This window comes from Rhinatrema bivittatum, chromosome 3, assembly GCF_901001135.1.
Source record: "Rhinatrema bivittatum chromosome 3, aRhiBiv1.1, whole genome shotgun sequence".
NCBI classification, from domain to species: Eukaryota; Metazoa; Chordata; class Amphibia; order Gymnophiona; family Rhinatrematidae; genus Rhinatrema; species Rhinatrema bivittatum.
The window spans coordinates 488,544,656-488,562,014 of record NC_042617.1 but is presented as its reverse complement, the minus strand read 5'-3'; the positions used below and the strand labels follow the sequence as shown (position 1 = coordinate 488,562,014).

General features: G+C 43.5%; 1 protein-coding gene across 4 annotated transcripts in view; it reads right to left on the bottom strand.

Moving 5' to 3' along the window:
* Positions 1-17,359, bottom strand: part of CLIC5 (chloride intracellular channel 5) — a 277,757-nt gene that overhangs the window by 127,922 nt on the left and 132,476 nt on the right. Inside the window, exon 1 of one of the 4 annotated variants that reach the window (XM_029596075.1) lies at positions 14,638-15,120. The exons of the other annotated variants lie outside the window; for them this stretch is intronic. Within the exon in view, the coding sequence (XP_029451935.1) occupies positions 14,638-14,700 (63 nt within the window). The 5' untranslated portion in view covers positions 14,701-15,120. Of the gene's footprint in view, positions 1-14,637; positions 15,121-17,359 lie in introns of those variants that run through there. 4 annotated transcript variants of the gene reach the window in all.

Sequence of the window (17,359 nt, the reverse complement as noted above, 5' to 3'; positions counted from 1 at the left end):
AGGTTTCTTACTGATGCACAACTGCCCTGTACACCAAATTAAATTCTTGCCTAATCTTTATTGTCCTGTTTATTTGATTCTCCTCCTTCACCATCAACTTCTAACTTTTCTTCACTGTCCCTTGGCTTTCTCCCCTGGGCCTTTTTTTACTTTCTCTGCTCTGCTTTCCCTGTGTTCTCTTCTGTAGCATCTTTTCTGTTCAAGCTTTGTGCCCTTCTCTCCATATCTCACTTTTTCTCTTTTTTTGTGTACCTATAATCTGCTCTCCCCTTCTGTACCTTGATTTCCATTTTGCTTCCCTCTCTCTTTTCAGTTGTCACTCTTCTTCTTCTTTATCCATCCTTATCTCTTAGTCTGCACCTTAATTGTGCATGCCCTTCCTCCAGGCATATATATGTGCCTGTGCGCGTGTATGGGTGTGTGTATGTGTGTGGAAGGGGGGGGGGGGGGGTAGGAGTTTCTCCTAAACCCCAGTCTTGCAATTTCATTTCTCCTGTCTCTCCCCAGTTTTCTGCCTCCTCCAGTTCGTTACCATTCGCTCTCCATTCAATTTCATTGTTTTTCTCCATTTATTCTATTCTCTCCGTTTCTCTCATTTGCACCTCTCCTCTCTCTGATCTTCTCCACATTTTTTCATTTGCATTTCTCAACCTCACCTTCCCTTCTCCTCTCATTCACTGCTTCTCTCTCTTTCTCTCCGCCCCCCCCCCCTCCCAATCTCTTCCAGACCCCTATCTCCCTTTCCATTTCACCCTATGTCAAAATGAAGGGTGGGGATGGGAAACGAAGAGTAGACACTGGTCCCCACAACTGACCCTTCTTTCCTCATTGTGCAAGCTTTCTGCTAAAATACTGCTATTTCTACATATTATTTCTATAGTGCTAACATACCTATGCACCGCTGTACAGATACACAAAAGAGACAGACTGCACTCTGTAGCACCTAGTATCCAGTCAAGACATACCGACAAAACAAATAACAGGTTTCAGGAAATGTAAATGATTGCATAAGTATACAAAATAAGCAGTCAGTGCTAATTTCAGAGAAACAAGGCATGCAGATGGGGATTCATTTATAGCAAGAGAAGAACTTCTCCTTTGGAGCAAATTGTTAAACCATAGCACTTAGTGCAGTTTTAGTGCTACAGATAGTGTTATTTATTATCATACTCTTAGTTCTAAGTATATAGATATTCATCAGGGAGGTCAATATTCAAGACTGACCGGTTAAGTAACTTAGCCGGTTAGAACCTACCCGCCTATGCTGCTGAATATATGTGTATAACTGAGTGCTTAGTCATATAAGTTTAACCGGCTAAGTTAGCATAGCCGTACAACTTATGCTGCTAAGTCCAAATATCAGCAATTAGCCACATAAGATGTACGGCTAACTCACCCTGTCCCGATCTTCCTACTACACAACTGCTTTTTATGCAGCTATCTTTTTAGCCGATAAGGGACTTCTATGGTTAGGCAGCGGCCGCTGAACATGCATATATTTTCAGTGGCTGATGCTTAGCCTCATAAGTCCTTCACAGCTAAATCATGCTGAACACACTTTGAATATTGACCTCTGTGAAATTAGATTTTTGTGTGGATGCAGTAATAGGACTTGTCCTGTTGTATCTGATTGTCTATTTAAAGTACTCACTACATAGATTTCCATATAAATATTTTAAAAATTTCAGAGCTTTCTGTACAGATAAACAAAATAAAAATTCTGAGTCCTGGCTGACAGAGCAGCACACGCGCGTGATGGTTATTGGGGGGTAAAAGAAAAATTCTGAATCCTGGCTGACAGGTATTGGGGATAAAATGAAAATTCTGGGCCCTGGCTGACAGAGCAGCATGCGCGCGTGTGATAGGTATTGGGGGATAAAAGAAAAATTATGAGTCCTGGCTGACAGGTATTGGGGATAAAATGAAAATTCTGGGCCCTGGCTGACAGAGCAGCATGCGCGCATGTGATAGGTATTGGGGGATAAAAGAAAAATTATGAGTCCTGGCTGACAGGTATTGGGGATAAAATGAAAATTCTGAGCCCCGGCCGGCAGAGCAGCATGCGCGTGTGATGGGTATTGGGGATAAAATGAAAATTCTGAGCCCGGCTGGCAGAGCAGCACGTGCATGTGATGGGTATTGGGGATAAAATGAATTCTGAGCCCTGGCTGGCAGAGCAGCACGCGCGTGTGATGGTATTGGGGATAAAACTTTGCAAAAGACCTCAGTCTGCTTATGCTTCAGAATGAAATCAGTCACTGCTCAGTCCCTAACTGGTTGCCCCTCCCTCCCGCAAAATAGGTATAGCTCCAGGACTCTTGTCAAGTACTCACATAGGACCTGATTTTCAAAGGCATTCACATGCTTAAAACTGGGTTTTACACGTATAAGTGCACTTTATGTGGCTACAGAATACACCATTGAATTGTCAATGGGTTTGACCACCAAAAGTGCACTTTAAGCACATAAATGGGCTTTTGAAAATTGCTACGATACACTCGTCGCTCCTTTGAAAATTACCTCCATACAGTATATGGATCTGATTTATTGTGGGGGATTTTCCCAACATGCACAGAATGGGAGAAAAGCTTTAGTAAATCTGATCCTAGATAGTCATTCATGTTAAAATTCAAAGACCAGTTCATTTCCAGATATGCCTTTTGAGACCGGTAAACGCCAAGAAGATGGCAGCAGGGTACATATGAAAGAACAAGCATCTTGACGGTCAACCGGGATCACTGATGAAAAGAGTATGAGTTGAAAATATTAAGCCTTAGTTGACCAGGATGGCTGATGAACAGAGCATTAGTTGCAACATTAAGCCCTGATACTTCTCAATTGTTTGGAAGTTTTTTTCCCAGCATTGAGGTTACCCTCAAACTTACTGTCTATGCGTGGTCTACAGCTCCGTTGAAAATTTTTGTGATATTAGGAGTTTTCTATCAATAATTCAATACAGCTGAAGAGTGGTCGTGTCAGTGAACACATGGGTTCGGGATATGTGAACAGTGTTTATAATAGAAGCAGAAGGATTTAGCCTTGAGGCAATATTGAACCCAGTGATTTCTCTGACTCACTCCTTGTTGACAAGGTAGGAGAGAGTTCAGAATCGAGTGGTTGGGGTGATTTACTCACTGTTGATCGTTCCTTTTTGAAATATTCCCCTGAAGAAGCCGGGAGGTGAAACAAGGGCCTTGTTGAAAAAGAATACAATGTAATCAGGAACACTACAGATGAGAGCTGAATTATGTGTTACATCTCAAATATTCACATTATATTACAGATTGTAAAATGAGGGTTAAAATGTTAAAAAAATCTTTTTCTAATGGATGTTAGATGTTAATAACAGTGTTATCATGTGGATATGATAATGAATGAAAAATCTTACTCAGTCTAGTGTCTTTTGTCAACAGTGACCAATATTGTATGTTGAAAAAGGAAATTTTTGAGGGTGAGATTGAGTTTAGCAACAGTATAGAGGCAAGGGTTATGAATAATGGTATATGCAGGTTTGCACATGATTTGGTGTATGTTTAAGTGTTTCATTTGAAGGAACAAGTGAAATATATCCATAGGGGATATTGGTAATATAAATGTTTTTATAAAATTCATATTTGAAATAAACATATTGTTTTAATATATTTGAAATAAACAAATTGTTTTAATACATAATCAAAAGTTTTGATGTATGGTGTTTATTTAGATAAACCAAAGTGCTTTTTTCCATTCTCCAATTTTTGGGGGTAGTCTTGTATAATACAATAAGCACGAGTTAGGTAGATATATTGCCTTTTTTTGGATATATATATATATATATATATATATATATATATATTAGCAGAGATAGATACATTCTTTCTATATTTATATAAACGTGATGGGTCTCCCACCAAGGAACCCTTTTTTGTCACAAAGAGATCACTGGAGAGGATTTGGGTCTGAAGGCCCCACCTAAATGACAGATTTATAGTTCTGGAAATTGATGAGGAGTGTAGAGATACTGAAGGATAGTAGAATCTATCTTGTGATTCAAATTGTTTGTGGAAAATATGATATTCTAGTAAGTTACACAATGCATTTGCATCATGTGAAAGTAGGAAAAATTGTTAATGGATTCTTTGGGGACTGTTCTCCTTTAAAGGTTATGGGGAGAAGTCTTGAGAAGGAATGCTCATTCACTATAAAAAGTTGGTTGGAGATTTGGCAGGAGGAGTTGGGAGAGAAATCATCTGGGGTCTGGGTTCACCCCGGGTGGCCTTTCGTTTGAGAGGGCCCTGCCAGGGCTTTCCTCCTCAAGAAGAAAAGCCCAAAGCATAGAAACATTTTTATTCACAGGGAAGCCACCATGGGGGATTAACCTGCATCCCAGAGTTGGAGGAGTGAAAGGAATAGTGGGTCTCAAACCACTGATCCTCAGAGCATGTTGCTCAGATCTCAAAACACCTTGGTAGTAATTAATTCGTCTACCTGATGGAATGGTCCACACTCCTGGAAACTCATGATTAGACCAGCCTTGGATGTGTCCTCTGACTGGAAGCTTTATATAAGGAGACCCTGCTCAACACACCCTTGTTGGTCCAAATAGTTTTGTGAGCCCTTTCCTGTGGAAACATTGTCTGACTAGCCTCTGACTTATGATCCACGTTGGACTTCTAATCCATGCCAGATTCCTGATATACGCCTGACTTACGACCCACAGCCTTCACCTGCCTGCACTCTTAGGTATTCCTCAAACCATCAAGACCCAGCCATGGCCTGCACTTGAGGGAATGGCCACAGCATTGGGTGAAGACATCACCTGGATGCTGTGTATGGTGAGCTTACTTTCCGAGCTGCACTTACCAAGACTCCTGGCATCCTCCAGACTCTATCCTTGTCCTCTTTTGGGGGGAAGCCTCTACAAACACCTGACAAGGAGAGTTGGGAGGTCCCACAAGCTGTGGGGTTTTTTTTTTTGGAGTTGAAGAGCATCAGAAGAGAGAGTTGGGGACATAGGGAATGTGCCTGGCTCTAGTTTGCATGAGAGCTGTGGAGAAAGGGATTCAGAAGTGTACAGAGTTTCCTGAACTGAGGAGAACTACCATGTGTCAAGAGAGTGAGTACTGAAGTGGTTATGTCTGATATCTTTTTGTTTTAAGACTGTGATTACCAAAGCTTTTTGAGGAAAAAGGGAACTAGAGGAGAAAATGATTGGAAGCCTTGTTCAATTAACGTGTTGTGAATTACTGGGTTGAAGAATGACAAAAAATATATGTATTCAGTCCTCCTATACTGGGTGTAGGAAGTGGCTATAACGGTTAGATTTGGTATTCTATTATTTCTGTAACTATCACAGCTTGGCTGTGCAATCCTATTTACCTATATTTAATCAGTATTTTCTTTCTTAATTTACTGTTATATGCCAGAAAATAAAAGTTGGTTGTTTGAATATATTTGCAGAGTGAGCCCCATCTTTCTGGTATGGTGTGATTTGAGCAGGGGAGACAGCAGTCACAGGAGATCATAGAGAATATTCTCTTAAACTTGACATCTCTGCTCAGCTCAGGTTTGTTGCACACCCTCATAAGAACATAAGGATTTCCATACTGGGTCAGACCAAAGTTCCATCAAGTCTAGTATCTTGTTTCCAACAGCGGCCAATCCAGAACGCAAGAACCTGGCAGGATCCCAAACAGTAGATAGATCCCATGCTGTTAAAACTTACAAGTCTACCTGGTTAATAACAGTTTATGGACTTTTCCTTTAAGAACTTGTCCAAACCTTTCTTAAACCCAGCTACGCTAACTAACGTTATCATGTTTTCATTGAAGCATATCTCTGGCATTCAATTCATGCGCTTACATATTGGCATTTCATGCTCTTTTTTCGTGACAGCTTTAAAATCTCTGCCTTGTCCTTCAACTTTCTGCCTACGCAACAGTCATCCAAGCCTGTGTGATCTCCAGCCTCTACACTGGGCTATCCACCAAAGTAACCTGGTGACTGCAACTCATACAAAGTGTTGTAGCTTGAATGATAATGAATATGAACAAGTCTTACATGATCATCCCAAATTAAAAACCCTCCTTTGGCTCCTAATGCTCTACTATGCCAAATGTAAAATCCTAACTCTTCCTATAAGGCACTCACAGGCAAAACATCACTCTACTTCAGCTGTTATCTTACCCCTTAGCCTTCCTGCCTTCTACATGCACTATCACAAGTTCACCTAACTGTTCCAGCCCTCATGGAACTACATCTCAAACACACGAGAAAGAGAACCTTCTGAGGTGCAGTCCATGGGGTTAGGACTACATCAGAAAGGGTTTGGTTCTGCAACAAATATCCAAAAAAGTCCCACATCTACTAGCCTGCCAACGGCTACTACACTTTACTAGCCACTCATCTGGGACTCCGATAACTGCCCATACCTCTACTACTGGTTTGCTTGAAATTGTTTTGTTTGGCTGTAACACAGTACCTTCATAACCTATCCACGAGATCCCGAGCACTATTGCTATTGAAATCAAACTATTGTCCTATGCCTTTTCACACCTGTTTTTAGTGGAATTACATAAAGACTACCAACATCCTGCTGCTCAGTTATTCTATTTTCACAAATGTGTATTGATGCTTCCATTGACTGTCCTTGGCTAAACTATAAAGACTACTACTTCTCCCCATGATACAGTTATCTTATATTTATAAACATGTGAATGTAAACATTAGCCATCACCTTGTGAGTTTATAGTTAGACCCAATACCCATGACCTGGTTATCATATCATTTTTAAAAAAATGGGTATGCAAACATTTGACATTGCCCTGTGAATTTATAGTGATCAAACTGTGGATGTAAGCATGAGTCACTACCTAGCTACTGAATCTTTGTGATAATGTGAATGTAAAACTTTATCCTGCTGTAACACGCTTTGAACTCTTTAGCTTGAAAAATAAGAGTGGAACAAATAAAAGATTAATTATAATGATGATGTTACTGGGTCACTTTGCTGGCAGATGTTTGCTCCTCTCTGTCAGATTCAGATCTAGGATACCGTATTGGCATGACAGTTATCTACATGTTTTCCCATGCTATGTATGTTTATATTGGAAACCGCTTTGAACCTTTCGGCTAGGCAGCCTAGACAAAATAATAAATAAATACGCAAGGTGTTGCCATAGCAATCCGTAAAAGGGTATATTTTCATTAAAGGTGCCCGGCAGCAAATTGAGCGTATACTATAGTACCTGCATAACTTTTCAAAGAAGAACTACCCTTCGAAAATTCCCTAAAGCTCATGGACTTTGCCCCTGCTACTTCTTTGGCTGGGGGTAAGTGGGAGGAATGTCTACTTAAAGAGCAGCTAAATAGATCTCCCTGGCGGAACTATGAAATTGTAATGTCCGATTTGCACATGGAGCCAAGACAGCAGACTCTTCAGCTGGCTAGATCCTGTTGAAAATTACCTACCACCACATGGTTAAAAAAATAAAAGAAGAGAAAACTATAGAATAGTAATAAAATAATAATAATAAAATAAAATTACAAAGCTCAGAAAGTAAAACAACAAGGACATTTTCACTATTCTGGTTCTGTATAATATTGTCTCTGGTCAGATTAAGGGGGGTATTTTCTATCCCTATCGCACGCAAAGAGACTTTTTGCACGCAAAAGCTAGATAGGGGCGGTCGGGGCGGCAGTGGGACCGGAAGAGGAGTCGGGACGCAGCGGAAACCGCTGGCGACGATAAGGTGAGACCCGTTATCGCCACCAGTAGCGCGCCCAATAGCACCACCTTTCACAGTGGCGCTATTGGGTGCGAAAGCCAGCAGCACTAACACCGTGGTGGTGCGATCGCTGCCGGATTTCACAGGCCCGCTCCCCGCTTCGCTGCCCCCCCCCCCCGCCCTCCATCACCACGGGATTCAAAAACCAGTGCGATATTAGAAAATCCAGGCCTGAGTTTCTGAGCTGCTATCAGGAAACAATATATTTTGCTGCTATAGCTGCAGCTTCTTCTGTTTCCCTGAAGATTATACAGAGCTTTTTCCTGGTTATTCTTTTGTAGAAAGTCTGATCTTCTCAGATAGCTTTAGGAACCTAAGAACATAAGAAATTGCCATGCTGGGTCAGACCAAGGGTCCATCAAGCCCAGCATCCCGTTTCCAACAGTGGCCAAACCAGACTACAAGAACCTGGCAAGTACACAAACACTAAATTGATCCCATGCTACTGATGCCAGTAATAGCAGTGGCTATTCTCTAAGACAACTTGATTAATAGTTAATGGACTTCTCCTGCAAGACTTTATCCAAACCTTTTTTAAACCCAGCTACACCAATTGCACTAACCACATCTACTGGCAACAAATTCCAGAGTTTAATTGTGCATTGAGTAAAAAATAATTTTCTCTGATTAGTTTTAAATGTGCTACTTGCTAATTTCATAGAGTGCCCCCTAGTCTTCTATTATCCAAAAGAGTAAATAACTGATTCACATCTACTCATTCTAGACCTCTCATGATTTTAAAGACCTCTATCATATCCCCCCTCAGTCGTCTCTTCTCCAAGCTGAACAGCCCTAACCTCTTTAGCTTTTCCTCATAGGGGAGCTGTTCCATTCCCTTTATCATTTTGGTCGCCCTTCTCAGTACCTTCTCCAGTGCAACTATATCTTTTTTGAGATGCGGCGACTGGAATTGTATACAGTATTCAAGGTGCAGTCTCACCATGGTGCGATACAGAGGCATTATGACATTTTCCATTCTATTAACCATTCCCTTCTTAATAATTCCTAACATTCTGTTTGCTTTTTTGACTGCAGCAGCACATTGAGCCGATGATTGCAATGTATTATTCACTACGATGCCTTGATCTTTTTCCTGGGTGGTAACTCTTAATATGGAAACTAACATCATGCAACTTATAGCATGGGTTATTTTTCCCTATATGCAACACCTTGCACTTGTCCACATTAAATTTCATGTGCCATTTAGTAGGGGTGTGCATTTGTTTGCAATGTATTGGCAATCCGCAACATATATGCCATATTTGTTGTATTCATGGGGGTCACGAAACATATGGAGAACCCCCACGAATACAACATATCACCCTCCTGACCCCCCCAAGACATGCCAAAAGTCCCTGGTGGTCCAGCGGGGGTCCTGGAGTGATCTCCTGCACTCAGGCTGTTGGCTGCCGGTATTCAAAATGGCGCTGATAGCCTTTGCCCTTACTATGTCACAGGGGCTACCGGTGCCATTGGTCGGCCTCTGTCACATGGTAGGAGCACAAGATGGCACCAGCCATCCATTGCTCCTACCATGTGACAAGGGCAGACCAATGGCACCGGTAGCCCCTGTGACATAGTAAAGGCAAAGACTATCGGCGCCATTTTGAATACCGGCAGCCCGAGTGCAGGAGATCGCTCCAGGACCCCGCTGGACCACCAGGGACTTTTGGCAAGTCTTGGGGGGGTCAGGAGGGTGGGGGGTTGTAGTTAATTAAATTTATAGGGTTGGGATGGGGGGTTTTTTGGGAAACGAATACATATGTAACTAATGAACAGATCGGGGTCCCCCGAGAACGGATGCAACGAATTTGGGTCCCAACGAATACGAATACCAAATGGGGCGAATCCGTCCCTGCTGCACATCCCTACCATTTAGATGCCCAATCTTCCAGTCTTGCAAGCTCCTGCTGAATATATCACAATCCACTTGAGATTTAGCTACTCTGAATAATTTTGTATCATCTGCAAATTTGATTACCTCACTCGTCATATTCCTTTCCAGATCATTTATATATAAATTGAAAAGCACCAGTCCAAGTACAGATCCCTGAGCCACTGTTTACCCTTTTCCATTGGGAAAATTGACCATTTAATCCTACTCTCTGTTTCCTGTCTTTTAACCAGCTTGTAATCCACGTAAAGACATTGCCTCCTATCCCATGACTTTTTAGTTTTCTTAGAAGCCTCTCATGAGGGACTTTATCAAATGCGTTCTAAAAATCCAACTACATTACGTCTACCAGTTCACCTTTATCCACATGTTTATTAACCCCTTCAAAAAATGAAGCAGATTTGTGAGGCAAGACTTCCCTTGGGTAAATCCATGCTGACTGTTTTCCATTAAACAGTGTCTTTCTATATGCTCTGTGATTTTGTGGTAGTTTCCACTATTTTTCCCGGCACTGAAATCAGGCTCATTGGTCTATAGTTTCCTGGATCACCCCCGGAGCCCTTTTTAAATATTGGGGTTACATTGCCCCCCCTTCAGTCTTCAGGTACAATGCATGATTTTAATGATTTGTTACAAATTTTAACTAATAGATCTAAAATTCATTTTTTAGTTCCTTAAGAACCCTGGGATGCAAACCATCCAGTCCAGGTGATTTGCTATTCTTTAATTTGTCAATCTGGCCTACTTTAACCACTCGGCCATCTAACAGTCCAACCGACTCCCTCACAGGTTTCTTGCTTCGGATATATTTTTTAAAGTTTTGTTATGAGTTTTTGTCTCTACACACAACTTCATTTTAAATTCTCTCTTAGCCTTGACTTAACTTGACAATGCATATACTTTTTCCTATTTTCTTCAGATGGATCCTTCTTCAAATTTTTGAAGGATGTTTTTTTGGCTAAAATAGCCTCTTTCACCTCACCATTTAACCATGCCAGTAATCGTTTTGTCTTCATTCCACTGTTCTTAAAGCATGGAATACATCTGGACTTTTCTTCTAAGATTGTATTTTTAAACAATATCCATGCCTGTTGTACACTTTTAACCTTTGCAGCTGTACCTTTCAGTTTTTTTCTATTTTCCTCATTTTATCAAAATTTCCCTTTTGAAAATTTAGTGTTAGAGCTGAAGATTTACATATTGTCCCCCTTCCAGTTATTAGTTTAAATTTGATCATGTTATGATCATTATTGCCAAGTGGTCCCACCACCATTACCTCTCTCACCAAATCCTTAATTCCACTAAGAATTAAATCTAAAATAGCTCCCTCTCTCGTTGGTTCCTGAACCAATTGCTCCCTGAAGCAGTCATTGATTACATCCAGGAACTTTATGTCTCTAGCATGACCTGATGTTACATTTACCCAGTCAATACTGGGGTAATTGAAATCTCCCATTATTATTGCACTGCCAAATTGGTTAGCTTCCCTGATTTCTCTTAGCATTTCATCATCTGTCTGAGCATCTCTTATCTTTGTATGTTGCACAGTTCAGAAGGAAATGCATTTCTATTTCACTGGTGTTGCACTGTACGCAGAGTCTCGTTTCTATGTATTTGTTTTCCATTTCCGTTTTTGTCTGCACATTTCTATTTCTGATTTTGGTCAGTTAGTCTGCATTTGGTGAGGGTCTGTCTGTGTTCTCTGTGTGTGTGCAACCAAGGTGAGGTATTCTTCTAGCGTGTAGTTTCTGTGTAGGGATCTATAAAAAGGGCTTATGATTTTAGGTGTTTATAAATTGTAAATTTAGGTAGTTTCCACTTAATTAAGGGTTCTTTCTGGGTACCAAAAATCAGTGTTTGTGTTTTCACAGCACAGGTACTATACATGGGTACCTTTTCTGGTTGAATCAAATACATACAGTATATTTGTGCAGCTGAGAAGACAGCGTGGGAAACACACACAAGCAAAGTGGAGGATCCAGAGTAGGCAAACGGAAGAGTGAGAGAGGGGGAAGCAGTGTTTTTTCCAGTGTTTATCTGGTAAACACCCTTTTTTTCCCCATCAGGTTTATTGATTAAAACCTATAATCAGGAGCCTTATCTATATCAGTCCAGCTTGCTCCATTTTTCAAACTGCACCTCTCAGTAGGGGCTGTATTAGTGTTCTAGGGTAATTTATAGTATTTGCAGTGCTGCCTTTTCACAGGTAGCATTCTCACCGAGTTGTACGAATTAGTGCTACATAGGTGCTGAGTGTTAGTTTTTTGTTTGTTTTTTTTTTTTCAGATGTTTTTGTTACTTCACAAAATGCCTGGTAAAGGAAGTATTTTGCATCATTGCTAAGTCATATCTAGCTAAGTGAAACTTGCTCTATGACAGGTCTAACTTATCCAGTTAACTTAACTGGTCAAGAGCGAGTATGGCTACTTATCCACTTAAGTTAACCAGATAAGTAGCACGGCCCTGATCCACCCACTGACTATCTGCCTATTCAAGTAGCTGGATAAGTGACTTATCGAGCTATCTAGCAGCCACAGAATGTAACTGATATTCAGCAGCCACCAGATGACCCCATAAGTCCTACTTATCTGGCTATCTAGTGCTAAATGCATGTTGCTGGCCAGTGTCTAGAGAAGAGATGCAGGAATATTTATTGGGTTTCTATTCCATTCGGTGTAGTTTTGAGTTTATTTATATTCCACCTTTCAGGCACTTCAAAGCAGATTACATTCAGGTACTGTAGGCATTCCCCTCTCTCCAAAGGGTTTACAATCTAAGGTCCTGATTTACTAAGCATTTTTCTCATAGACACAGAAGGGGAGAAAAGTCTTAGTAACTCAGGCCCTAAGTTTGAATCTGAGGCATTGGAGAGTAAAGTGATTTGCCCAAGGTCACAAATAGTGGCAGTGGGATTTGAACCCTGGCTTAATGATAGACTCCAGACTTCATTCCCATATAATAGAATTGATTAAAAGATGCTATTCAAATAATTTTAATAGTAGTTTTACTGGAGCTTTTTCTTGTGGTGTCATTATTGTCAGTTGAAAGCTCCCAGATGCACTTAGAGACAAGTCAAGGCATGCATAATCTAGAATATGCTTTACTTCTTGATTATTTATGTATAATTTTAATTTGGATTCGAGTTTTTAGCTTTTTTTTTTTTTTGGAAAATCAAAATTGTTAGTTTATTCCAAATTCATTTGAAAGACCCTGATTTGAAGTAGGTCTCTTGTAGCTTTGGGTGATTTTCAAAAGCATTTATATTTATCTATTTAAGAAAAATGTATATGCTGCCTATACACAGATCTAAGTGGTTTACAAATAAAGCATACATAACATATAATGAAAACAAACAGTATGACTAGCATAAAACACAGGCCATGTGCTCATAAAATTTAACAATCAAATGCTTGCTAAAACAAATAAGTCTTTAACAAACTTTTAAAAGTTTTAGCATAATCAGTAGTTCACAACTCGAATAGCAAGGAGTTCCAGAACATGGGTCCAGCAACGAAGAAAAGTCTGTCAGGTGATTTGGTAAGATGGAGCTGCTGGATCAAGGAAATGTCCAAAAAACCTCTTTGTTAAGATTTCAGATTTTGCCCCGGATGCTTAAAACTGAATTTTACACATGTAAATGCACTTTGGGGTAGATTTTTTAAAAAAGCGCGATCGCGTAATTTTGTTTGCGCAGCAGGCGCAAACAAAAGTACACTGGATTTTATAAGGTACGCGCATAGCCGCGCTTATCCTCTAAAATCCTGGATCGGCGCGCCGTCTTCTGACCCAGGGGCTGGTCTGGAGGCCTGGACCACGCTCCCAGGCCGGCGCGAGGCCCCCGGTCCCGCCCCCGAAATGCCACATCCCGCCCCCGAAACGCCGCGTCATCCGGTCCCGCCCCCGACATGCCCCCGACACGCCCCCTTCGAAAAACCCCGGGACCTATGCGCGTCCCGGGGCTCTGCGCGTGCCGGCGGCCTATGCAAAATAGGCGCGCCGGCGCGCAAGGCCCTGCTCGCGTAAATCCGGGCGGATTTACGAGAGCAGGGCTTTTAAAATCCGCCCGTTTATGTGTGTAAGTGAGCTTTTGAAAATTGTTACAACATATGCCATTGAATTGTCAATAGGTTTTACATACATATAAGCATGTAAATGGGCTTTTGAAAAATTGCTATGATAGTATATTACATTTTCACTGTAACTCCTTTGAAAATTACCTTCTTAGGTATTCTTCTAAAGCCTTTTGGGTTAAGGGATGAAAAGACAATATCACTGATATTGTCACTGATGTAAATATTAAAGAGGTTGGGACTAAGAATGCATATCCGACTTACTTTCACTCCTGCCAGAAGCTGTGTGTCTACCTATTGTTTTATCTTTACCTTAATTTAACTTACAGCTGATGAGTGAGCCTAAGGATTTTGGCATGTGGTAGGATGCAGTAGTTTGGGGCTGAAGCCAGGATGCCAAATAAAGTCAAAAGCGTTATTAAAGTCAATAAAACATCTGTCTTTCTCTTCTAACAGAAATGACTGGAAGGGCCGAGGGAGGAGGGGGGCCAGACTGGAAAGAGATCCTGCACCTGGAAAGGTGAAGATGAGATGCAGACAGCTCCACCAGCGGCCGGTTCCAACCCTGGAAGAGTAAGATAAGCACCACTATCCCATACCCAGTGATGTGCTAGAAATTATTTCATGGCAGCAAAGAACATCTCCCAGGCAGCACAAAAGCGCCCCCAAAACGAAACATCTTCAGTCACTCGGCTGTCGCTAATATTTATTTTTGGGCAGGTGTTGGGGGAGGGGATGAGGCAACAGACTTCCGAGAGTCTGATACTTTCAAGATAACGCCAGGCTCTCAAAGTATTTATGCCCTGGTTTAGCACAAAGGAAAGCTAAAAGAAAATACCAGGTCAGACAAAAAAAAATCCATCTGGGAACCGCAAAGAAATGACAAGAGTCAACAGCCATCGCTTACCTTGACAAAGAGTTCAATTTCAGGGTCCTTGCTCTCCCCATTAGCAGGGGCACTGTCAGTCATTTTTATCAAGGAGGGCACGGAGAAAGCTCCAGCTCAGGAACCGCTACAATGTCTGTCCGTCTCCTGTAAAATCTTCAAAGCACCTGCTCTGCATAAATATATCTGGGGGGGGGGGGGGGGGTTCCTCTTCACACTTCTTTCTAAGGAATAAAATTTGTTAACTGCTTTGCATCCCTAAAAAGAATACAAAGATAATAATAGTAATAAGATCAGTCCCCCCCCAAAAAAAAAGTTGCCTCTTGTTTCGTTTTCGGTTTAGAAACCGTTCTTAGATGCAACAAGCGGCTGGGGAAGCTGTGTCGTGTTACCGTGCACTCATCTGTCAGAGCTGCCGCTCACACCAGCAGCCCAAAAATAGCCCTGAGCGAGAGAGAAGGGGGTGGGGTCGGCTCACAGGGGAGGAGGAGACACCGAGCCCTGGTCTGGCAACCGGTAGAACCCTCGGAAGCGACCTCCAAATAACGCGGCCCGGTTCAGGGGTTCTCTTTCCCCAGCTGGAAGCCCTAGGGCAGCGGCAAGCATGGCAGGAAAGCCCTTGTGCCAAGCTGTAGTGCACCGTGCCGGCTGTTTACTCCGCGGCTGCCTACCCAGTCACACTTTTTTTTTCTTTTTTTTTTAACCCTTGTCTACCCAAGATCTGATATATGTGGGCCTGGTGCAGCAAACCCGGCACAACCCTCAAGAAGCACCAGCAGACAAAGGCCTGTTCCAAGTGTAACCGGACACGATGGTTCCAGAGGCCATATCTCAAATATAAGTGGAAGCAGCGCGAGCTAGTCTCGCGCTGCGACTTTAACTGGAGGCAAGCGAGTGGAACGTTGGTTAGGGGGGGAGGGGGGGGTAAGGGAAGAGGCAAGAAAGTTGAAGTATAGGTTACCCAATAGGAGAGGGAAATTCAAAGGAGGCAGGGTGATGGGGTTATTATGGGATGTTATGACCGTTAGGGGAGCAGTGGGTGAGGAGCGGCACAGGCAGCAAGTGGAGCTTTTGGTTATGTGGGATTGGAGGTCAGTTACATAGCTTTAAATAATTTTGGTATTCCCCGGGGCTAATTCTTAACTTTAATCAGTAGGGTGGGTGTCCGATACAAAAAAAAAAAAAAAATATATACTAAATAAATATAATCCAAATAATAATAGATAATTTCCTAGTTTGTCATACCTTATCCGTTGCCTTCCCACAGGCTATGCCTAAGAAGGGGAGCGGGCGTTCCCGTGCCCCCATGGGACGTTCCTCCGGGCTCCCGGGCTCTCCCCGGGGCTCGTCTGCTCCTGCCGAGCCTGCTGCTTCTCCTCGCTGACGCGCGCGCGCTGCTCCTCGGGCCCCCCCCCCCTCCCTTGTGTCCATTTCGCGACTTCCCCGCCCTCCATGCGTTCCGCCCCGGCCTGCCCCCAGGTCCAGCCTTCCTCCGTCGATGTGCGGGAAGAGTCTGGTGAGAGCGGCCCCGAACCTGAGGACTGTGCTGCCCTGCAGGTCACCTCCCCCTCCGGCAGCGCCTCGGCGAGTGTAGCGGATGCGGCCGAGATTTCCCTCAATGCGTCCGCCCTCTCCTTCAGCTTCGTGGATGATAGCGGCTCCTCCCCCCCCCCCCCCGCGATCTCGCCCTTCCCAGCGCTCCTTGCCGTGCCAACCCGGCCCCCCCCCCCCCCGGGGCCCGCCGCTCGTTCTCCAGCGGCAAGCCTGCCGCCTTAGGTTCCTTCCCTGTTGCCGGTAGGGGATCCCGGACCCCTTCCCTAGCCGGCTCAGCAAGGAGCCGCGGATCCCGGGTCGTGACGGGGGGGAGGGTTCCTCCCCCTGCCCCCGCCCTCCCCCCTGCGCCCCCTGCTCAATTAAAAACTTTTGGCAGAGCAGCTAGGGTGGATGGTGCAGGGTGTGGGGTAGGACAGCATAGGTCTGCTTTAGCTAGAGGAGGTAGGACCCAGCGAGTACGGTCCTTATCAGCTATGCCCAGAAAGCCTCCTGCATTGCCGAATAGCGGCGGGGTCAGCTTAAAGGGGGCAGGGCAGTTCAGCAGCGTGGGTCCTAGGCAGCTGGTAGGGATGGCCGGTGAGGGGAAGTACCCATGGGCAGAGCGTGAGGGGCTGAGTGGGCGTTCGCTGGGGCGGAACAGGGCTTCTAGCATGGGGGTAGGTTTTGGTGCGGAGCAGGATAGGGCTGTATTCACACTCCGGGATCAGCCTACATGGGAAGATTTAGAGGGGGCGTTGCGACCTACTGGTAAGTATCTGGATAACTGGGGACAACTTAAGTTGTACAGCGGAGGTAGGGAGGTTTCTTGCTTTGCAGATGACGATGAAGACGATGGTCCCGGTACGTCGACACAAGAAGCGTGGAGAGAGAGGGAGGTCACGGAGGAGATGGATAGTCAGGAACGCGTGGGAAGGAATGACGGTGGTCGGAAGGTGGCTGTGGATTAGGGGCTTAAAGTTTCGATTGGTCCAGGTGAGAAAGTTCTAACGAAAGGGGGTAGTGCACATAAGGCAAAGAAGAGGAAGCGGGGTACATCTTCTAGTTCTTCATCTAGTGGGTCAGATTCATCGTCGGATTCATCGGCGTCCAGCCCTAGGTACAAGTCCGGGTTGGGGGTCGGTCCATTGCATGGGGCGGGACATTCCGCCAGTGCTATATTAGCCGAGCTATGGGAAGGGGTGCCACGAAA